At 36.7% G+C, this 25,155-nt stretch overlaps 2 protein-coding genes across 6 annotated transcripts in view; both read right to left on the bottom strand.

The window, feature by feature from the left end:
• Nucleotides 1-25,155, bottom strand: part of ARHGEF4 (Rho guanine nucleotide exchange factor 4) — a 481,275-nt gene that overhangs the window by 104,261 nt on the left and 351,859 nt on the right. The window lies entirely within an intron of this gene.
• LOC100932434 (60S ribosomal protein L30) lies at nucleotides 1,008-1,489 on the bottom strand. Its single transcript, XM_003763745.3, has one exon. The coding sequence runs from the start codon at nucleotides 1,407-1,409 to the stop codon at nucleotides 1,062-1,064; it is 348 nt and encodes a 115-aa protein (XP_003763793.1). The 5' UTR covers nucleotides 1,410-1,489; the 3' UTR covers nucleotides 1,008-1,061.

Below are 25,155 nucleotides of genomic sequence, written 5' to 3'. Positions count from 1 at the left end.
TTGTATCTCCAAGGCTTAGCATACTGCCAGACCCAAAGTAAATGCTTAATAAATGCATATTGACAGACAGTAATTTTGTTGCTCTTGTTGCATGTGTGTGTGTGTGTGTGTGTGTGTGTGTGTGTGTGAAGTACCTGTGATTTTATTAATATCAATGAACTCTGAATTGGAAACAGAATTGTCTGGGACACTGAGATTATGAGCTATTCTGGTCAGATAGACAATATCTTACAGGGAAAACTTGAAATCAGCTCTTCTTGACTAGAGAACCCTCTGCCCACTGACTAGGATGTTTCTTATCAGGATCCTCTTTGGTAATCTAATAAATTAATTCTAACAAGAGTATTCATGGCTGAAAATTATGCAATATATTATCATTCCCAATGGGAATTTGCATCTTAATAGGAGTCCTAGATTCCTTTCCACTTCTGGCTCTGCTGCCTTACACTGAGGAAACGTTTCTAAAGATGGAGTTTTTGGTATATGGATATTAGGAGGTTTGGGGGAAGATAGGTTTTTCATTGGTGTCCCAAATCATACCATGTAGCAACTGCCTACCCTTCTTTGGCTTTCGGCCAGCCCTCCCCTCTGTTCACAAGTAGAAAATCCACCCTTAACAGTGAGCAACACACTGTGCTTTTCTCTCTGGCCTGGCTGGGATCCCACTCTTTTCTTCCTTGTTAGGAGACTCAGCATTTCTCACAAGAACTATGAGTTCTGCATTTGCTTCTGAATTTGAATGAATAGAGGTACCTGATCTCTGATCTGTGAGTCAGAGACCAGGCTGACAAAAATAATGGCAGAAGTTAAAATTCCAAGATCCCAAGCAAAATTCTGCAGCATTCTCAAACTGCCCCTGTTGCCAGCAATAACCCACTCCTGCTTCTGCTAAACCATTATGCCTTTGTGGGCCTGGACTATCAGAGAAATAAGGGAGGATGGAGTGAGTGTGCCCAACTATCAATGGGTATAAAATAAGATGAGAATCAAATGGGGAGTGTGTGTCATTTTTTTTTTAAAAGAGATTCTGGCCAGTTTATTAAAGATAATTTTTGTACAGCTCATTTTTCACTGGTCTGTTCTGGCATGCTTCTAATGATATCAGAATCGCCTGGATCAATGATAGCTAGTGTACATACTCTGTAGTACTTCCCACATGCTGTACCCAATTCAATGTTGTTGCCACTGTAGTGATGCACTCCAGTTTTGGCCAACATAGCATAATACTCAATCTCTGATTTCCTCAGGGCTGGGCAGTTGTTGGCTAAGATGACCAGCTTGGCCTTGCCTTGCCTGATCATTTTCAGGGTCTGTTTGTAGCCTAGCACGTATTTGCCGCTTTTCATGACCAGCTGGAGCCTCGAGTTGATGGACTCCAGCGACTTTTTCGTCTTCTTCGCGGCCACCATCTTCCTGCCTGCGGTGCGGGAGGACCCTCAGCCAGAGACCTGCCGCCAAGATGGCCGGGAAGCGAGAATGTGTGTGTCATTTTGTATCATAAAGGCAAGGGAAAATCAGTCTGCCCCTCCAAAAAAACAGTCGGAACTTGACCCCAATCTACATTTTTAGTCTTAATTTCTACTAATATTTATCAGAAACCCTTTGCTTTACTCAATATGGTCTCACTGATGCCCAATTATGAGCCTTGTACATTTTTGCCTTATAGTGTCATTCAAGTCCTTAATCCAGTCTAAAATGCATCTTTCATTCCTTTTATCAATCTCTACCATTCCTATCCAAAAGATCCAGTTCAATTCTTACCTCATTCTCTGATACCTCTCAGACCCTCCTGGTATTTTCTTCCTCAGAGTCTATGCAAAACTTTCAATTATCATTCATTTGACAGGCATTAATTTGGATGCAGCTAAGTTAGTACAGAGGAGAGAGCACAGAATTTGCAATCAGGAAGACATAAATTCAAGATATTATTGTATGACTCTGGGGAAATCTCTTAAACTGTCCCTTTCAGTTTTCTTACCTGTAAAATAGGAACAACGATAGCACCTTCCTCACAAGGTTGTTATGAGAATCAAATGAGGTAAATATTTGTAAAGTGCTTTGTAAACCTTAAAGTGATAAATATTATTTTGTTATTATTATTATTAAAGTTTATTCAGTATAGAAGCCAGGAAAGTATAGTGGAAATGGTACTGGATTTGGACTTAGAAGACCTGAATTCAAATTCCAACTTTACCCGTGTGACCTAAGAACATCACTTTATTTCTCTGGGACTCATCTTTAAGATGGTGGTTTTGTATTAAATGATCTCCAAGGTCTTTTCCAGTTCTGACACTGTGTGATCATTGCCTCATCTTTTTCATCTTTTTATAAGTAGTCTGTCTCATTTAGACTGTTAGGTATGTGAAAGCACTAAATGTCATATGTATCCTTCTTTGTGTCTCCCACACTTAGCACACATGTTCCATAAGTGTTTGCTGACTAACTGGTTGATTCTGGCCTATTTCAATTTCAGTTTTCTCCATGCATCTGGAATTTCATCATGGTATTAAGTTTTAGAACACAAGAGTCTGTCTAAGTATGGTTATTACTACTGGAAACACCAGAAACACTCATTAAAAAACCCCATTATCCCACATCACTTATGGATGAAATGGAAGAAATTTCTCAGCTCAACCAAGAGAGAAATATGTGGAGGAGAAACCTCTAGGAATATTAAGAAATTGCATCTAATAAAAATCTATTGAGATATTGGTATGTGAATAGAGAAAATGCCTCATGGTATGTTAAAAGTTATAAGACATTTGTTGAGATTTGTTGAGATATTAAAAAGCCATTATTAAGCAGAAGACTTGGGAATACAGATGCTGAAACCAACTAGGTAAGATACAACATGGTTTAAGCTAATTCATCTCCACACAGACATTCTCTGAGTGAATTAATGTAGCATGTGGGAAGCAAGAGGAATACAGATAGATCTCTGGTCAAAATTTACCATTTATCCCTTGCTTCAAGTGTTTAATGACCTCCTCATGAGAAGAGACAGGTTCCATGAAGTGAATCACATTAGGAATAATTATTTTAAGGATTTGTGCTATCCACATTCTACAAAAGAAGAGCTAGTTCTTTAAGCCTCTGGCAAAGTGACTCTTCATCCTACATCAATTAAGAAACGAGGACTCCACTGCTCTGTTCTTTTTCCCATCTCCTATTATTTATACTTTTCCAAATCACAATTAGCTGGTGCAATGGATGGAGTGCCAGGCCTGAAATCAGAAATATCTCAGTTCAAATTCTGTCTCAAACACTTATTAGTATGTGTCTTTGGGCAAATCACTCAACCTTGTTTGCCTCAGTTTCCTTATGGAAAACCATTCCAGTATCTCTGCCAAGAAAACCCCAAAGGGGTCACAAAAAGTTGGATACAACTAATTGACTAAACAACAAATCAGAATATAAACTGTATGGGATCATAGATTTGGAGCCGGGATGGACTCTGGGGATCATTTAATCCTTCTTTTTACAGAGCCCCTCAAGATTATGTGAATTGCTCATGGTCACATAGGTAATAAGTGGGAAGATTGAAATGAACATACATCACATCAGAGTGACTTCAACCATAAGTGAACTCTACTCCTTCCCTCCTTGGTGGGATCTGACAAAAACTCATCTCCTTCTACACATAGGTTCTAGATCTAGGAAGAACATTGACAATCATTTCACACTCTCATTTTTACAGATAAGGAAACCGAGAAAGGAGTAATGAGTAATTCACTCAGAGATGCACACCTAGAAAGCAGCTTCTACTACTTTGCAAATGAGAAACAGGGCACAGGCATTAGTCAGTACATGGGGTCACTTCTGAAGCCAGAAGGGACATTCATATCCTTCTAATCTATCCCTTTCTTTTTACAAATAAGGAAACTGAGGCTCCATAAGGCTAAGTAACTTGTATGGGATCACATGGGCAGTAGGTGACAGAAGTGAGAGAGAAATGACAAATCTAGCATTCTTTCTACTCTACCACCCCATGCAAAGCTAAGATGAGACAAGGACCTGTATGTATGTAGGTCTCTCAGAAGAAGGCTTTCATGATCTGTTGATACTAAAAGTACCAAATACCCAAGTGAACTATGAAATTATCTGGAGAGCCAATGGGATATTTCTCATTTGCATTTAATAGCAATCATCAACTGAAAACACTAAATCAACGAACCCTTACTGAACGCTTGCTGTGTGCAAGACATCATGCTGTCATCCACACAGTACCTCAGTTCCTTTTTTAATGAACACTCCTGCAGTAGTAAATCAGATGCCATCTGTTATTTGTGATGATGTTAATGTCCCACCATCAGTAAAATGTGGGCTCTGACTGATGCATTCAGCAGTGGGGATGAGCCTTAATGAGCCACACACTGGAGTCTTGTTTTTGGTACTAGGAGCACACAAGAGCCAATTGGTGGCCAGAACTGAGGGTCAGTGGCAATTAAGGTAAAGGGTCCACCCGTGGCCAGGACTAGAGTTAGGAATTATGAGGTCATGCTGTCATGTAAGAGTTCAGGTTTTTGCTGGGGAAAGAAGGTCAAATTTTGGCTAAGATTATAGGTCAGTCTTTGATGGTCATCCAAGGGCATTCTTTGGTCAGGATTAGGGATCAGTCTATGGCAAGGACTATGATTCAGCCTTGGGATTTAAGGATCAGTCTGTGTCTGGGAGTGGAGTCAGTCTGAGATGAAATTATCACCAATATTAGGTCAGTTTCTACTAGTGTCTAGGTCCTAGAGGTTAGTCTGTGGCCAGCATTATTATTATAATACAATTATATATTATACAGTATATATGTTATATATATTATATGCTTATGTATATGCATATATACACAAATAGATATAGTTATGAGATAGTCTATACTTAAGGTTAGGGGTTAGTCATCAAATCAAATAATGTAATAGAATTCCACTGTCAAAATATCTCAAGATCAAAAGCCTGTAGTTGATATAATCTGCCATTTTCCTCTATCTATTCTGTGGCCAGATTTAAGGATTGGTATACCTTTGGTGTTAGAAATTAATTTGTATTTGGAATTAGGAATCATCTGGGATCAAGGGTCTGTTTCTGGTTAAGATTAGGGAATGAATTCATGGCAGAGATAAAAAAATATTCTTTGATTATAGAAGTCAGTTTATGACAGGGATGAAGTTAAGGGTCAAGTCTATGACTAGAGTCATAACCTAGTCTATAATTAAAATTAATTGTCAATCCACAACTAGGATTAAGGGTCAGCCTGTGGTTAAACACAGGGCGCAGGCACTGGACAGAATTGACAAGTAATTTGGCCACTTAATATCAGTTCTTCCATTTGTAAAATGTTGATAAAGATACTCATGCTATCTACCTCAAAAATTATTAGTAAAACAGTCTGGATATCATAAGTGGATATGTAAATATGACCTTTGCAGTTTCACAGTCTATGGTTTGGTTTTTTTTATTTAGGACCCTGGAAAATCATGAGGCTAAATAGTTCACAAGGAACTTCTGCCCATGACCTTTCTTTCATGTATCATGATGCTCTCACTATTAGGGAGGAGAGGCATCAAGGTGGCACAGTGGATAGAGTGCTGGACCTGGAGTCAGGAAGACTTCTCTTTCTTTGATCCTAGGCAAATCACTTAAACTCTGTTTCCTTCAGTTTTGTCATCTGTAAAATGAGCTGGAGAAGGAAATGGCAAACCACTCCAGAATCTTTGCCAAGAAAACCCTAAATGGGTTCATGAAGAATCAGACATGACTGAAAAATGACTAACCAACAACTCATTGCTGGACTAATGAGCCAAAGGTTGTGTAATATTATAACAATACACATATATCCACTGGGGCATATTGAAAAGTTCTGGACTTGAAGATAGATGGATCTGATTTTGACACTTTCATTATCTGTGTAATCTTGAGAAAGTGTCTTTACTTATGAGAGCCTTCCCTCATACATTTAAAAATAAAGGGGGGGGGAGAATAGATAATCTCTAAGGTCCCTTCTTGTTCTAGTTTATGAACCTAAATTATTTAGACTGAGAAACTGTGTGGTGGGTGGCCACTGTTGGACTTCATCTCTAAAGGAACTTGTGTTCAAATCTTACCTCTGTCACATCAACATAGATGTAGCTTTTAACATTTGGAAATCTCATTTTCTTCATTTGTAAAATGTGGGTGATAATAACTAAATTTATCTTACAAACATCTCATAAGAATCAAATTAGAAAACATAGAAAATGCTGTGAAAACCTTAAGGCACAACATAAATGTCACTTTTTGTATTTATTATTATTAAGGGGGAAAAAAACAGTCTTCTCGAGATTCCTAGGGCTAAGAAGAATAGCTATGAATTAATTGGCTAATTTCAAAATATGTCCACTAGCACAAAATAATTTATTTCTCCTTTGCAAAATGAAGTCCTTTTAGTTCTAAATTTGTGAACCTTTGATTTTCGATCCCCACTCTATCTAAATTAATCAGCTGTACAAAAAAGGTACCATAACTGTTAGTTCTTCTGAGGTGAATCTAGTTGTGGCTCTTGGTTAGTTAAATATCACTCCCTTTTCTCTTCTTCCCTGAATAGGAGCTGTTGGGGTACAAGGATAGGACCTTCTGCATGTCAGATAGCCAGCTAGTTCCTCATTTTCTCTCATTTGTCAAAACTTTAATTCACTGGACATTTATTAAAATAAAATAAAATCAATGTTGAAGAAGTATAAGACATTATCCCTGTCTTCAAGGGTCTTCTATTTTAACTGGGAAGCATGGCTAATATCATGTTTTCCACCCTGACCCTTGATCCAGAATTGGGGGAGAAACTGAATAAAAGGAAGCTTACATGCAAAGACCTGGAAAAGTACTGTACTTACCCTAGGCAGGGTTTAATGACAATAGCACTAGGGAAAGCTTTCAGACATTTGAATGAAATCTTGTTTCCATCTCCTTTTATTGGACTCAGGAATGACTCTCTTTGGGAAATGCAATAATATATTGGTACTGAATTACTTCTCTGTTTTACCCTCAGTACTCTGGCAAGACAGATAAAGGAGAGAGAGATCTACTGCTTCTCAGACCCTCCTGGATACAGACTAGGACATACATGTTAACACATTTTCCCCTTTAGCCTTGTCCATTATGACCAAATTTGTGTTAGACGATAACAGTTGCCTGATACTTTCTCCAGAAAACAAAACAAAATGACAATAATAAAAGCCACCTTAACTATAGACAGAGAAGGTGGCCACCTCCATAGTATAACATGAAGATTCTCTTTTTCCCCAAAATAGCTTCCACAATTCTGGCATCTGGAACTCCTGCATTAGTGATTAAGCAATGTTATCCTTGTGCTAGTTTTAAAATGCACAAATAGCCCTGGGAAGAGAGATAGATTAAGTCTTTAATATTTAAGGGTAAATTGGTAAATATATCCTATTCTCTATGGCCCAGTGGGCCTGACGGTGCTACACACCAGTGGGAAGAAGTGCTTAAGAAATGAATACCAAAGCAAGAACTATGCTGACTTCAAAATTTTGCCCAGTGCTTGCCCTAACCTGTTAGACAGAAAGTGGTGGGAGCTTTGGCCAGTCAGTCAAACTTGGGCACTTGTCCCATTGAGAGCAGATTGAATTTTCCAACTGGTAGAAATACTGCTGCTTTATTAATTCAGGAGAACATGGGGAGGCCCAAATGATAGCAGCAGGAGGGCCCTACTTGATTAGTAGCACCAGAAGGAGACTGTGTAACCAGGACAAAGGCAGTGTGATGACACTGCTTGGAGTGGTCTGTCTGGATCAGAGCACAGTGGAACAGAGCTGAAGCCCAAGGTTTAGGTTCCTGTGGAGGAGATGGTTGTAGGGATCTCAGTGTATGGGCAAGAGAGAGCAAAGGACAAAAAGACTTCCCTGAATGGAAAGTCAGCAATTCATCTGGGTCAGAAGCTGCAGGCCTAGAGTGGGAAGTAGATATTCTAGTATTAAAGCTTCTAATAGAGTGCCTTGAACACAAGAGATGTTTAATCAACCTTCTCAGTCTTGTAAGAGGTAATTATTTTCTTGTACACCTTGAATACTTGCTATCTGTATCACTGAATTTGGTACTTATAATGCTGAGCACTAGTCTTAAAGGTTAACTTGAGATTTCAAGCTTTGAAACTTTATTTCCATTATGCTGACTCACCATCCTATTATTCCCAACCCTTCTTATCAGTCAGTGTTGGGGAAGGCTCTACTGAGGAAGGGGACACTAAGTCTGCAGCTTTTTGACATGTATCCCTGTAAGTCCTCATATTCTTGATATCTTGGGAAGGAACAACTGAAATATAAAGATCTAAGTTCTTCTGTTGGGATGGACCTATCAGAATTGTCTTAGTTACCTATAAAAGCTGGATCCACCTTGAAGCCATTGCCAGTCTTTAGTGATCAGTCCATCAATGTGTTGCTACCTTCACATACTTATAATAAAATCCTTTTAATTCTCAAAAAAGGAAACTTCATTTCCCTCGTGAAGAGTTGCCATAGTTGAAAAGTTGCCAAGTCCTATTGATGGTCCCTTTGCAATATTTTTTCAAAATCATCCCCTTCCATCTACTAATAATTTGATAACATCACAAATTGAGAACTGCACCGTCTCTTTCTTGGTTTATTATAACAGTTCCTGACTGGTTTTACTAATTTTTATCTTTCTTCTCTCCCTTCCAGCATTCATCAAGATACTAAATAATTTTTCCTAGTCCATAGGTCCAACCATGTCATTCCTGTACTCAAAAATTTTCAGTGACTCCCTACTGACCACTGGATAAAATATAAACTCGCATTTAGATCTCTCCATAATTTAGATCCAACTCACCTTTCCACTTTTATATCAATCCTTTTGTCACGTATTCTGTATTCCAGCCAAGGCTACTATTTCCAGATTTTGTGCTCCCTTTTCTTTTTCTCTATATTTTTACTTATCTTCCATGAATAGAAAATATTCTGCTTGAATTCCAGTGCTTGACATCTTTCCCTTCCTTCAAGTTTAGCCTTAGTTTCTACATCTTTCATAAAGTCATCCATGATTGCCCCATCTGAAATTGATCCCTCTTTTTCAAATTTCTAATAACTTTTTGTCTAGATCTCACTATTGGTCTTAGTACATTCTAGCTTATATGAAATCTATTTATGTATAGGTCTTAGTTCTTTCCCCTATTACAAGTTTCTTGAGGACAGTGATAATATTATTTTTCATCTTTGTATATCCAGAATCTAACAGTTCCTTGCATGTAAGAGGTGTTTATTAAATGATTAAAATTAATTGATTAATTATAATTAAAATGAAAGATAATTTGATGGATCAGAGGCATAAAAAACTATGAGGACTTGTCCAGGTATTAAGCCAAGAAAACTCCCATGACTTCTAATCTACACTTAATTCCTGCCCATATTCCCTAAAAGCATGATAGACAAAGTGACTAGATCCCTCTATGCCAAGAAGAAAAATCCAAGCTCTTTTTTTCTTAACATAGCTATTGAACTTTTGATGAATAACTTACATTAATGTTTTGGTCTGATGTTCTCTCTCCTTATCTCTACTCCTTAGATTCCTTCAAATGCCAACTAAAATTCTACCATCTATAAGACACCTAATCTTATTCCCCTTAGAACTGGTGCCTTCTCTCTGTTGATTATGTACAATTTATCCTGAATATATGTTGTGCTGAAGAGCCTTTACTTGTTTTTATGTTGTTTCCCCACATTAGACTATGAGTATTTTGAGAAGGGGGACTATCTCTGCTTTTTTTTTTTTGTATTCTAAATGGTTAGCATATAGTAGACACTTAAATGCTTACTGACTGACTGGTATGATTTGAATCTGTGTTCTCAAAGGCTATATGAGCTCTTAGACCATGCCTTTAAACTGAAATTACTCTGGCTTACACTATTTGACCAGTAATAGTTCTCAGTTCAAGCCTCACTTACTTATTGTATGGATTTTGATGATTCAGTGTGTGTATAAATAGTAGCTATGTGTATTCTGGCCATAAATTCTAAGGGTCTATCCCTCCCAAAACATCTATAGTGACCTCTCAGTTCCTTAGTTAGTGGTCTTCATGAATGGTTACATAAGAAAACAGGCTTTCTAGCAAGGCAGCAAGGAGTTACAATATGTATTAGTAAAAGAATTCCTGACATACTGAGGTTCTGTTCTTATTTGTAAGGCATTTTTAACTTTTCTAAACAATTCCACACCTTTTATCTCATTGCTATTCTCAACTGTTCTTTAAGGAAGGCAGGATTGAAATTATCAGTCTTGTATTAGAAGAAGGAATTGAAGCACTGAAAACATTAGACTTGTCAGAAGTCATATAGCTAAATTGTATTAACGTTCATAAATTTTAAAAAATGTAATACATATTTTATATAAAATATATGAAATGAGGTTGATTATCCAAAGGGCAATGGAGAGGTACATTGTGAAATATAACATGCTTTAAATAAAGAATAATGCAAAAGCCAAGTAAAAGCTATCATTAAATAAATATATCATTGAAAAAAGATGAACCAGTCAAACAGTGATTATAATGCCTAATATTTATATAGTGCTTTAAAGTTTGCAAGGCATTTTATAGGCATTATCTCATTTTATCCTTACAATAATAGCTAGCATTTATATGGCATTTTAAAGTTGCAAAACACTTTACAAATATTATCTCATTTTATCCTCACAACAACTCTGGGAGGTAGGTGCTTTTATTATTCACACTTTACAGATGGCAGCCAATTAAATGATCTGCTCGGATTGTAAACATCTAAGGTAGAATTTGGATTTCAGTCTTTCTGACCCAATTTTAGGGCTTTTACTTATTATGCAACCTAATTGCCTCCAAAATATGAATGAAAACCAATGTAGTTAAATCTCAGTGAAGAGTTACTCCAGAGTGGTGAGCTCCCAAGAGCAGTGGAATTTTGGACTATATAAAGATAGTTCAATATAGGAGGTTAAAGCCTGAACTGAATAAGAGGTACCAAGATGCAATCATCATTGTCTTCCTTCTCCTCATTATTGTTATCACCACTAGTGATAATATGTCACTTGTTTTTTTGTTGTTTGGGGGGGGGGAGGCAGTGATTTGCTCAGAGTTACACAGCTAGTAAGTGACTAGAGACCAGATTTGCTGGTACCACTGAGAAGCATTCATCTTGGTCTCAGGAAACCTGAATTCAAATTCTGGCTTTGCCAATTATTAGCTTCGTGACTCTGGGTACATCACATTTTCTGCTCTTTAGTTGGCTCATCTGTCAAATTAATCTAATAATAAAAATAACATTCTTTCATGACTCATTCCTTGAGTTTATTGGGGAGAAAGCACTTTAAAAACTTTTAAGGATTTCTTTACAGTGAAAATGAGCAACTCCTCTTCAGTTATTATATGGTCTAGAAAGCAGCAAGAAAAGGAGGTTCCATTTTTCTTGAAGTTTTTCAGTGAAACTTCAATTAATCTAAGTGGACAGGATTGATCTGAGGAAATGAATTTTCTAGTGGTTACCCTGAAGTCCCCTTTCTTTCAATTTTTATTGTGGAAAATCTTTTTCCAAAATTCCTGAGTTCTCTTGCCTATGTCACTCAGTTCAATTTAGTGTCAATGATGGAAACTTTCTTCCTGTATTGTCTTCTGATTATCAATGCTCACTGTCCAGAGCTGTAGGTGGAATTGAAGAGAGTATAGGAAATAAGGTTGAATATCTAACTTTTAAGCTCAGGATATAGAAGTAAAAAGGCACTGAATTCAAAGTCAAAATGAATAGGTTTTAATCCAGGCTCCTACTATTTATCATAAAATGTGAGTGTGGGCAGAACTGTTCTGGCCTATAAGCCTCAGTTTATTCTTTAATAAAATGAGGTAGTTAAACTAGATGAATTCTGAGGTTGCCTACTACTCTGAAATCCTGTGATCCCTGGGAAACTGCCCAATTTTGAAACTTTTCTCTTTTGATGCTGTCTTCTACAAGTCAATTGTAGAGAGAAAATGGATTAATAAGGGTTCTTAGGCAGCTGAGATCTCACTGTACGTGGTAGAAAATTGGACTAATTTAAATAGAACAACAAGACCTTTGCAAAAATCAGGAGACTTGGTTTCTGGTTGCTTGGAGACTAGTAGAGAATATTTTTATCTAGAGATAGTGGCAAATGTGCATGAACCTGATAGCCAATCAAAAATTCTTAGCTTCCTCATCTGCCAAATAAAGGATTAAACTAGATACTGTCTCACATTCCTTCCAACTCGGGCATCTTAGGTCTATACTTCAGGCATGGCATTCAATCTGACAACAGAGTTATTATTTTCACTATAATTAAAAATTCTTGATTGAGCCTTCTGCAATCCCTCTACCCCATATGTTTGAAGTAAGTCATTCTGATGAACATATCCTGTGGTTCACTTTACAATTGTTCATGGTCTCTTCATTCCTTACATTTGTATAGACCTTTCCACTTCTTCAGTAGCTTTCATAACCAGTATTTCTGGTGAGCTTCATATTGGATTTACAATCAAGGACCTAGATTCAAATTCCAGCTGACACTTAATGATGTGACCATAGCAATTCATTCAACATGTCTTGGGACTTTCAGTTCCTCATGCACAAAATGAAGGGGTTGGTTTAGATAGTCTCTAACATCCCTTCTAGATCTACATACACAATATCATGACCCCAGTGCAGAACACATAAGCAGCTGAGGTGTATACTAATATTCCCCTCTGATATATTAGAACTCCAAGGCATAGAAAAGTTAAGTCATTTTTTGGTTTATGGTTTAGTATTATGGTTTGAAAAATTCATTTGGAAATTAAGGTGTGATCCTGGAAAAGCCATTTAATCCTTTTTGCTTCAGTTTCCTCAGTTGTAAAATGAGATGAGGAAGGAAATGGCAAACCATTCCAATATCTTTGTCAAGAAAACTCCAAATATGAAAAGCTGGACAAAACTGTAGCAACAGCAATAAAATCTGCTGATAGCTCTTCCATCTTTTCATGAATTAATATTAAACTTAATATGCTCATGTGAGTGTGCAATGATGTTTATGACTTCATTCTTCACAGTCTGGCTATCTCTCTCACAATCTTAGTTCTCTGCCCTGGAGGAACTTCCACTCTAAAATACTGTTCCAAGAATTATTACCTCAATTGCAAGACTTCACTCTCCACCTCCAGCTATTTCTTTCACAACTAATTGTCTATAGGCACTAGTGTACCCTTCTACCTTTCCTTTCAGTTCTGTAACTCTGTGATCAAATGAACTGTGCCATTGTTCCTGGATGAGTTGTGCCAATCTATTCAACTATCAACCCAGTCACCAACCCTGGGAGTTTCCAGATCAATTAGAATGCAACTTTGAGGGCGGAGACTGTCTGTACTTTTGAACTTGCATCCCTAAGGCTTAGCCCAGTGTTTCACAAATAAGAGATATCATAAACACTTTTTCAATCATGTCTTTTCTTCTTAATCACAAATTTTTACAAGACATCAACTGTCTCATGCTTCTGTATATTCCCCATAACATCTAGCTAGTGCTTTGTATATTGTAGACCACAGGTTCTATTTTAGAACTGGAAGGAATCTAAGAGATCAGTTAGCACATATAATGAATGAAACAGAGGCTGGGTCATAAGTAGCAGATTGGGATTTGAACCCATTACCGTAGATTCCAAATCAATACATCTTCCACTATACCACATTGCCTTAAAATTTATTTTTCATCCAACTTACCTAATGCTCTTGGGTGGCTGGCATTTATATAGCACTTTCTAACTTACAAAGAACATAACATTCATTATCTAGTTTGATCTCATAACTACCCTCTGTAAATTACATTCATCCCATTTCAGGATACTGAAGTGAAGTGTCCAAGGCCACATAAAGCAAATGAGTCAGAGCTGTGACTGGCATGCAGATTTCCTAATTCCTGGTCCAACTTCTTCTGTAGTTTTTTCTTCTGAAGGATGAATGAATTCCAACCCACTATGAGGACGGTATGTAAACAACCCCCCACACAATGTATTGTTCCCTGAGCTCCTTAATAAGCACAATCTGCGGTTACAGATCATGGAACCACCCCATCAGCCAAACCCTGTAATTTTTAGTTCTCATCTCTCATAGGGGGAAGGAAAAGAGCTCCCTTCTTTTAACCAAATTATTTAAACACAAAGTGAGATGTGCTGACATAGTTTGTTCAACCTATAACTGCTGCGATATATTTTTTAAATTGTGTCTGAATTTCCGAATTACAGCCACATGAGAGGTTATAATGCAGTACTGTGAGCAATGATTCTTGTCAAAGGCAAGCCAGGAAAGCTTTTTTCCCTATTAACCTGTGCAATGCATAAGGTCAGTCTCAAATTAGAGGCAGCATGGTGCAGCGGGAAAACAGGCGCTCTCTATTAGAGTTGCTAATTCTCCCAGATGCTGGTTCACACAGGTCACTGAACCTCATGAAGTCTCAGTTTTCCTGTTTGTAAAATGGGGACAATAATCCTTATTTTGCTGACTTCATTGGGTTGGTTGGGGAAAGCATCATAAACATTAAATTGCTATAAGGCTATCTTTTTTATATAAATATGAATAGCTATTATATAGGGTATGCCAAGTAAGTGCAGTTTTATTTAAACTTTAATAGTTTAAATGCACAGAGTCTTTTGGTATGCCCTCTATTAATTAGCAATTTCTCAAAAAAAATCGAATAAGCTCAGATTTCCAGTTTCTGGTGTTCTTTGCAGGAGAGTAGACAGGCTTCCTGAGCAGTCTCAAAGTCTGATGTATCTTCGTTTATTCCCAGGCTCTTGACTAGATAGCTTTCATTCTTCTTCTTAATCCTCTCTTGCTCCTCTCCCAGAGGAGAGTCTCTGAGACACTGAGTTCCTACCATCTGAACTGAAAAGAATTTCCTCTCTGTACTCCCAAATTGAGAATTGCTTTTTTTTGAAGGGGTGGGAAATATGAAAGCATCCACGGAGCTGCAGCCACTCAAAAAATCCCTTAAACAGCTCCCCAGGAGAAGGAAGTGGTGTGAAGGCATCCTGGATAATTTAATCTGTGCCTTGGAGACTTTACTAATATCAATTTAGGAATCTTAGAAGCCTCCATGTTTGGAGCCCAGAAGTTTGAACTTCTCACCCTTGTCGTTTATGCTTGAAGATGTCTAAACAGAAGATTCTTGAATTTTTCTGTTTGTGGGAATGTCCCACGTCTGTCTCCTATGAGTGGACATGGCCTCTGACATTTCATTCAAATGGGAAGCATGTTTTTTGACTTCATACCTTATCTTGCCTACCTTTAATCCCATAGACTAAAGAGTTGCTTTTCAAAGGTGCAGTGCATTTCTTGTGTACTCTGTTTTCTCCATAGCAATACCTTGGAGTAAACTGTAATTGGAGCCATACAGAAGTGAAAAGGGTTGCTTCAGGTTAAAGTAGGAAGTTTCCCATTATTGGACATCTTTTATGAAGCCTGGATAACTAGTAATGCAGGATGCTGAAAGGGAATACTTGTTGAGGTATAGCTTAGACTAGATGGGAATGTCTTGTCTAACTCAAATTATATGCTCCTATAACTTAGGTATAGGTAAAGGCAAAAAAGAATGGACTATTAATAAAGAAATATGAATTTTAATTCTGACTCTGTAACTAACCAGCTGTGTGATAACGGGGACAGGTCTGACAATTTCAGTTCCCTGCTCAAAAAGCTTTTTTTTTTGACATTTGAAGTCCTTCAAAATTTGGCTTTAACCTACCTTTACAAACTGGTTTTAAAGTATTCCCTATCAAATGCCCTATATAAGTGTCTATACATATCTTTCTATGTGTATATACATGCATGTTTGTGTATATCATCTGTGTGTTTGTATAGGCTTATATATATGTCCATTATGTGTATAAGTATGTATAGATGCATATTTATACACTTATATATGTAAATATATGCATATATATGTATCTACATAGGCTCGTATGTATGAATGTATCTATGACATCTATGTATATATATATTTTATATGTGTTGAGGTATGCATGGGGGTGTATATATAAAATTCACTGATTTGAGTCTATAGTTTCTTTTCAGTAGAAAGAAAAATCTTTAAGGACAGAGATTTCCTTCTTGTGTTTTTTTTGTCCCAAGTGCCTAGAAAATGTGCTTGGTACATAATAGATGATAAATAGATGTTTGTTGAATTGAATTGAATCAATACAAAGGACCTTAAGCTCAAGGGGTTTCATGTTTTTCTTTGTCAAACAGAAATCATTCTTGTTCTGCCAGACTGGGAGGCTTTTATGAGTCTCATATGGATGTAAATGGATATGAAATTACTTTGAAATGAATAAAATGCTATGAAAATTGCTTTCTGACCTTAACCTAGAAGCTGAAATTTTCTGTCTTTCTAAGGTACAAGCAAAAGAGAATGAGTGTTCCAAAAAAGCATACAGTCCAACTGGAGCTTTCTATCACAATCAAGGAGGGGGAGATAAGAGAGGGAGGAAGAAAAATTTGAAGCACAAAGTTTTACAAAAATGAATGTTGAAAACTCTCTTTACATTTAGCTGGAAAATAAAATACTGATATAAAAAAAGAAATAACTTCCTTGTCTTTTTTCTTACTCCACCTAAATTCTTTGTCCAACATGGTCCTCCAAACTCTCTATCTATCAATATTTCTCAAGAATATCACCCTTGTTCTAACCTCATTCTACCCTCTTCTTAATCTCATGGTTAACCAGTTCAATTCTACACTGTCCTCAGCTCTTGAATTCCTTGTCTCTTCTCCTACTATGTTCATGCTTTACCAAACTCAGAGATGGCTTACTTCCATAATCTGCCTTCTCTCCTCCTACTCACATTCTGTATGCAATTGAGTCAACAGCGTCCATTACAAATTTACGATATTAATTCAACTGGGCAAGACAGTCCTTTTACACCTCCCTGTTTTGCCACATTTCTCCTTACAGAGGATATTATAAAATTTTTCTTCTTTCTTCAAGCCTCCCACACCATCACCTCCTCCCTCTCTCTCTCAGTTGTACTTGTCTCATATTTTTACTCAGAAAATAGATGTTATTTGCTATGAGTTCCCTTTCCTCTCCTCTATATCTCATAACTCACTAACATCATTCCCCATTTCTTCATTTTTATTACAATTTCTAGGCAAGGTGTCTTAGCAAGACCAATCTCTTTCCATGTACTTCATCCTCTCATTTCATTTCCAAAAGATTCCTCTCCCAGTCATCTTTTCTCTTCTCTAATTGTCAATCTTTCCTCATTTCCTAGTATCATCTCCATTGTCTACAAACTTCCCCAAACCTCCCCGATCCTGAAAAATTTTCATTATTTTTGTCCACTATCTCTCTAACTTCTGACAAATTCAGAAATAGGTGCTTATACTTATTGCCTCTACCTCCTCATTCACCTTTCACTCCTTTATAACCTGGATTTTAGCTTCATTGCTCAATTGAAACTGCTCTCTCCACAAGTACCACTGGTCTCTTAATTGTAAAATCTGATGACCTTCTCTCAGAGTTCATTCTCCCCCATGTCTTTACCTGGCACTCATCACCATCTAGTGTGTCATGACACTGCTTTCTCTTGGTTCCTCTTCTTCTAGTCTGATTATTCTTTTTCTTTTCTGTTTAGGTTCATCTCTCATACGATGTCCTTTATCTCTGAGTATACCCCAAGGTTCTATCTTAGACCTTCTTTTCTCTACACTTTTTTTGGCATCCCCATCAGCTCTCAAGAGTTCAATTATCATTTCTACATAGTTGACTCCCAAATGTAAATATCCTATCCTAGTCTTTCTCCTGAGCTTCAGTCATTCATTTCCAATTGACTATGGAAATTTTCAACTAGATAATCATTAGGCCTCTCATACTCAACATACCCAAGACTGAACTCATTATTTTCTTTCCAAAACCCTCCCTTTTGCCCAAAACAACACCAATCTTTCAGTCCCCTCGTTCTGCAACCTTGAAATTATGCTAGTTTCCTCAATCTCTCAAATGTTGCTATCAGAATATGGAAGGCCTTGAATGTCAGGTAGAGAAGATTGGACTTTGGAATGGAAAGATCCAAAAGGAGTTCTTGGCATTTTGGGGGGATTTAGGGAGGAGATGATAGTTTTGGGAAGAAGTAAGAAGAGCATAGTCAGAGACCTTCCTCTAGGTAGTTACTGCTTAACAACTTTGAGCTTCCTATCCTGAGGCAATTTATGGCATGAACAGGAATATGAAAGTCATGGATCCCTGAGATGCATATCCCTCCCCCATTCCATCCTCAACTTCATACAATCCAATTAGAAGGAAGGAAGGAAAGAAATAAGCATTTATTAATCATCTACTATGTGCCAGTTACTGTGTTATGTTTTACAAATATTAGTCACACAGCTAAATCCCAGGGTCACATAACATATATGGCAGAATGGTGAGTGCTAGACACACCACTGGATAATGAATTTTTTTTTTTTTTTTTAAGCTATGATAAACCATGAAGTTAGGAAGCATCTGAGGCTGGATTCAATCTCAGGTTTTCCTGACAACAGGCCCAGCCCTCTTATCTATTGTACCAGTAGCTGAAAAATAAATAGTTTTGAAGGGAAAAAGTCAATTTCACTGCTAGAAGGAGTCAGAACTGGAAAGCACTTCATATTATTGATTAGAAAAATCTGCAGTTGTAAACAGAGGTGGAATGGAGTTTAAAACCTTGTTCAGAATAATCCACAAATCAAGTGACAGACATGTAGCCAGCACAAGTAACTTTTTGAATGTCTTACCTCCCCCTTTTATAGCATTAAAAAAATGACTGGCCTTTTTTTTAGGTTAAGAAAATACCTTGATATCACATCATATAAAATATTGTTGATTTATTTGGTTCTTTTTCTGGGTAATTTCAAGAAGGCATCACAGAAGCCATGGACTGTAAAATACCTAGAAACCCTTTCAGAATGCAAAAACACTCATGGTGGCAGCTGAACCTTAGAGTGTACGAAGGACATGATGCACTAGGAGGAAGAAAAGGTTCTAGTTATAGCTCTATTGACTAGCTATATGTTCATAAGGTTAATTAATTTATTTGAAGCTCAGTTTCCTCATATGCAAAAAGGGAAAGTAATAAGTTTGCCTTAATGATCACCCTTGATATTAGTTATAAATAAGTAAAGTAAAACTTATTTGGATTATTTTATATTATCTTATTTAGTTAGCTAATGGCAGGAAAGTTCAACAATGAATGAAAAAAGTTATTAAGCATCTACTATGTATGAGGCACTGTTTTGTTAGGTACCAAGAGTACAGATACAAAATTGAGACACTACCTGCTTTCAAGGAGCTTATATTCTAACATGGGGAAATAACCCATGTGGCGGAGTGGTAAGTACTGAGCACACTACTGGATGATAAATCTTTTTTTTTTTTTTAGCATGGTAATCCATGAAACAAAAGAAAATTATACCAATAAAATAATGTACACAAAAATGCTTCAGAAAGTATTAAAGTAGGGGCAGCTAGATGGTACAGTGGGTAGAACACCAGCCTTGAAGTCAGGAGGACCTGAGTTCAAATCTGGCTTCAGACATTTAACATTCTTAGCTGTGTGACTCCAGGCAAGTCACTTAACCCCAAATGGCTCAGAAAAAAATAAAATAAAAAGAAAGTATTAAAGTACTATGTACATGTGAAGGATTTTGCCATTTCCAAAATATATCTTATTTTTGTCAGAAGTCCACATTGTTCTCCAGTTCACTGATATTTCTGAGGTCCTAACAATCTAACAGTTTTCCAGAAAGTAACTTAGCTAAAGTCCTGAGCATCCCAGAAAAACAAATAGGAAAGGTCCCTTTGCATCAAAAGTACAGTAGATGGCATTGAAATCATTACAAGTTCTCTTCAAATATAATAAAGAGGCCAGGCTGTGTGTGTGTGGGAGGGAGATAAGAAAGAGGAAGTGAATTTTCTCCAAAAGTACAAGAAAAAAGAAGCAGCCAATTGAGTAGTGGCCCCAAATTTGGATTTTGTTTACTCCCTATAATCTCTGCTATTTCTATCCTGTAGGCAGAATGCTGTGAACAGTGAAACCTCAATAAGCCGAGTCAGAGAGCCATAAAATATCAGAGCTGGAAGAAGCCCAGTTGACTGATCTTACACAGTTTTAGAGGTTTTGTGTGAAATAGGAGTTGCGTGTCAGTGTAGTGTATGGTGTGGCCTTTAAGTGGTCTGAGAAAACTCAGTAAATATCTCTTGAAAAATTACCTTAAAAATCTCTAGAAAGTCCTCCTGCCATTTGAAGTGAGTTTTGAAGGAAGTAAGAGATTCTAGGAGAGAGAATTTTAGACAAAGCATAATTTACACCCAGATTACATGACCAACAAAATGGAAGACAAGGCATTTTCTCTGATCTACCCAACCTCTCAAATCTCTGCAAAATAGAAATTGAGTGTGAGAGAAAGCAATTTCAGCAGTTTTCCTGGGTCTAAGATATCAAGAACCTGTCAAGGCAACACTCTGATGAATAAACAATTAATTAGAGATGAATTCCTTATCCCCAACCTGCTCCCTTAGCACATCAATCAACTGTGATCTGGCAGGGCTACTTACACAACTCAAAATACTAGTTTGTTAAAGGGATTCAACTCTACTTCCTTCCAGATCCACGGAAAACTGAAAATCAGAAGCTTGCTCTGCCTGGAATGTCACTGAAGTCTACTATGTTGTAGGGGCATTCAGTCAGAGAATGGAAGATCAGAGAAAATGGGAATAGTGAACCAGCAGCTCCACTAGGCCTGAAGGAAAAGGAACTGACATTCTGCTGGATACAGTTTTATCCCCCAGAAGTCACTTGTGGCAAAGCCCAAGGCTTAAAGCTTAATTGCCCAACATATAAAAAGGCCGAGATAACTTTGAGTTTACCTCTGATTCTTACAACCTCTCAAATCTCTCAAAAATAGGAATTATATAAAAGAGATAAAGTAATTTCACTGGTTTCCAGGGTATAAGACATAAAAACTGTAATAATTCAATGAACTAACAGCAGAGAAGGCTAATTCCTAACCCCTAATGTGCTCTGTCCCATTATACTCCTGGAGCTACATATGCTAACCCTGGTCTTGGAAAAGAACACAACCTAACTTCATTCCTCCTTTCTTCCAGGTGAAGGAAAAACAAAACACAGGAATTTGTTGGAGATGGGACATTAAAATGACAGGACTTTGTTCTGTAATAGGGCTCAACCAGAGAAAGGGAGAAACAAAGGGAACTGAGGCAGGATATGTGTGTGACTCTGTGGCACTCCACGAAACCTAATGGAAAGAACCTAGTGTCCAGCTGGGGCTACGTCTTCTCCCCCTCCCCCTGCGAAGGTACTTGGATTGGACACTGAGGTCTATGAGATATTAATTGCCCAGGATTGGAGGAGATTGAGAATGTTGAGGTATTGCCTACAGGGAAATCACTATTAAAAAGAAAGAAGTCAAAAGGTGAGTGATAGGGAAATCTAAAAAGAAAAAAATAAATGCTTGACACTACCAAAGATCTCCAGAGGAAGAAAACTCAGTTAAAAACCTTGAACATAAGGAAATAAGCCACAATGGAAACTATTAATAACAGAAAGGATTATGGTCATCAGATGGTGCAAAACAGTCCAGGACATTTTGGATAAATATTGCAAGAAAAAAAAATTGCAAGACCGGAATCCCAAAAGATCATGGGACTATATTGGCTGTCCCTGAATGATTTAAAGAAATTTAAATTGTGACCTGCACAGAAAGATTAAGTAATAGAACAGGAAAATTTGAATCTATAGGGATAAATATCATCAAAGAAAAAAAAGAGAGAATGCCTGGGAAGGACAAACTAGAAGAACAACAAAAAAACAATAATGTTAAGAGAAAACATGATCTTTGCACAAGCAAAACATGTTGATCTCAAAAACAGGATGTTGGAGACAATTTAAGGAGTATATATTTTTCAGGAAAAACTCTGAAAAGTCAAAAAAATTTAAACATCAGGATATAAGAAATAATACAAAAAAATTGTACAGCCTAAGTGTCAAATATGTGACCAATAGACTGGATCATTGCTCTAAGGCTCTTAACTGCAGCATGAACCAGATTAAAATATAATTGGGAAAAATTTAACAAAATAAATCAAAATAGAACATAGATAACTGTTCTATATCTTTCTAAGTCAATATGTAACCCACAGTAATTCTTATGTAAGGTGTAGTGGCCTCCATTTCTATTTCAGCTCAATACAACTGCTGTAGAGAGCTTCTGAACACAGAAAAAAAAAAAACCAAGAATCCATAGATTACCTCTAGAAAAAAGCTCTCTATTAAAATTGTGCAAGTGACCAGGAGAAAGATATAAAAGAATGGATGAATTCTGTAATAACACAATAATTTTATAATAGCACAAGATAATTCTGCATCCCAAAAATCTCAGGAAGCATTACAAAGAACAAAGGTAATCATGGCATGTTCTTCAAATCTGAAAAAAGATATATATTCAATAAAAGAGGTATTTGAAGCATTCCTATAAGGAAAACCAGACTAGAGCAAAAGTTATTTACAAGTATCCTAGAAAATTTAACTAAGACAAGAAAAATATAAGAAAGGTAAACAAATACTGCAACCAAAGAAGGTACCAAGTAATTAAATAAACTACCCACTCTCAAAAAGGGGAAAATAGAGAGACAAAGATAACTGTGGGGTGATCAACAACAACAGTAGAACACAAAATTTCTTTCTAAAAGGCCATAAAGATGAAACTAGAAATCAAATAGAAGAGATGATAGTTGATATAGACCTGAAATCCATGGAGAGTGCCACCACAGAAAAAAGAGGGAAGGATAAATATCTACAAAGCAACAGCATAGAAGCTATTTAGAAGAGAAAAATTTAAAATAGGTGCTTTTAAAGTTTTCATTCCATGAGGAATACAGAAACTAAAGAAGCAGAAAATAAATATAAAGGCCATGAATTAAAGAATAGAAGTCCAGACTAGACAGAAAGGGTAGAGAAATAATAAAAGGAATAAGGGAAAGAAAACTTTTTCTAGAAGAAGGCAGAGAAGATGAAACAAAAATTGAAAAGAGGAGCAAGTGAAGAAAGAGAGATTTCATTTCACTAACTGAAAAAAGGGGAGAAGAATTAAATAGCTAGATTAAAAAAAGAAAAAGAAACTAATACTTTAAGCAAAACTGCAAGACTAGGAAAGTGATGACAAAACAAATGGGAGAAGATATTGCCATGAAAAAGAGAGCCAGTGTGAATAAGGTTGCCAAAAACAGATTAGACAAAAGTAAATGAAGAAACAAAGTGTTGTCTTCATAGAGGAAAAATCCTAATTAATAGAAATATGAGAGGTAATGGAGAAAAAGTAATTTAAAATGTGAACAGATTAAACAATCCAATAAAACAACCCCCTTCCCACAATGGCAGATCGAATAATATAACAAAACCCCATTCTATTGCTTACAAGAAACACACCAAAAAACCTAAAGACATATACATAATAATAGAATACTGAAACAATATTTGCTCTGCATCACATGAGTCCAAAAAATCAGGAGTTGCTCTTCATGCTGTCAAACAGAGAAAAATTATCTTGGAGTAGGGAGAAAGCTGTGAGGGCCCAATCAAAAGGTAACAGCAGGTGAGGAGTTAAGCTGGCCAACAACTCCCACAGAGACTGGCATAGGGGCAGGCAAGCCTTGCCTGAAGGGATCTACTAATGCAGCACAGCTGGGTAAATGGTACTGACAGCTGAGGTTAATGTGGAAAACACAGCAGACCCAAATTTACTATCTGTTGTCATTACTGGGGTGTCTGGCGGATGGCTGAAAAGACAGAGGAAATTGAGGTGTCAGAACAAGGAGACACATGAGCACAGCCAAACAGGGAAGTCTGAGTAGCAGCAAATAGTAGTATGGTACTGAGAAATCTTAGGACAAAAGTATTTAAAGCTGCAAGGGGTCTCAGAGGTCATCTCTACTCCGACACCTTCATTTTACAAATGAAGAAACTGAGCCAAAAGGAGGGAGAATGGCTAGCCTAGAGTCACACAGGAAGTGAGTAGCTGAGCTGTGGTCCAGACCCCAGATTTGGCCCTCTCATACCAAATCCCGAACCCTTTTTCATTTGAGGAAAATGAAGAAGAAAGCTGTACCAAAGAGATATTAGATTAAACTAAACAGTAATTACAAAAACTGGTCATCACTAAGACAAGTTTTCAAGTAATAGGTTTGAGCACCTTTTTGTAAATAATATTTTATTCTTTTTAATTACATGTGAAAACAATTTTCAAAATTGATTTTTATGAGATTTTGTATTCTAAATTTTTCTCTCTCTTCTTCCCCATTCCCTCCCTACGGCAGCAAGCAGTCTGACATAGGTTATATAGTTGTAATTATGTGCAAAGTGAGAGTATCTACTCCAAATGTTCATAGGGACTATTTGTGTCCAATCTGTGGCAGAACATTCCAAGCTCGTATTGGTCTGATCAGCCACAGTTGGATCCACTGTAACTCAACTCTAACATAGTGATATCATTTTGGTTCTCTTCAAGAATAAAGAACAACAAGCAACTATGTGCAATCATGTAAAAAATATTTCTACATTAGTCATATTGTAAAAGAAGAAGCAGAATAAAAGAGAAAAACATGTAAAAAGGTAAAAATGGTATGCTTCAATCTGCATTCAGACTCCCTCAGTTCTTTGAATGTGTATAGCATTTTCTATCATTAATTTTTTGGAATTGTTTTGGCTCACTGTATTGATAAAAAAAAATCAAGTCAATCATAGTTGATCATTATACAATGTTGTTGTTACAGTGGAGTGTTCTCCTAGTTCTGCTCATTTTACTTAGTATCAGTTCATGTAAGTCTTTTCTGGGACTTTTTTGATGAACTATAATATATAATTATATATAATATATCTGTTTCATACATTATATATAACAGGTATAATATAGCTTGTATGTAATACATATGTAATATAATATGTACATATTTATATATGTAATATAGTTACATAGGGAGTCAATATATGGTTCAGGGTTGTTTCAGAGAACACTGGAAAGAGTCATATGGAATGAATCAGAACGAACTGGGAAGAACTAGAAGAACAATTTATGTTATAAAATAGACAACAGTATAAAAA

Source organism: Sarcophilus harrisii, chromosome 3 (genome assembly GCF_902635505.1).
Source record: "Sarcophilus harrisii chromosome 3, mSarHar1.11, whole genome shotgun sequence".
Taxonomy (NCBI): Eukaryota; Metazoa; Chordata; class Mammalia; order Dasyuromorphia; family Dasyuridae; genus Sarcophilus; species Sarcophilus harrisii.
Note: the sequence above shows the minus strand (reverse complement) of the source record. Positions and strands in the feature narration are given on the sequence as shown.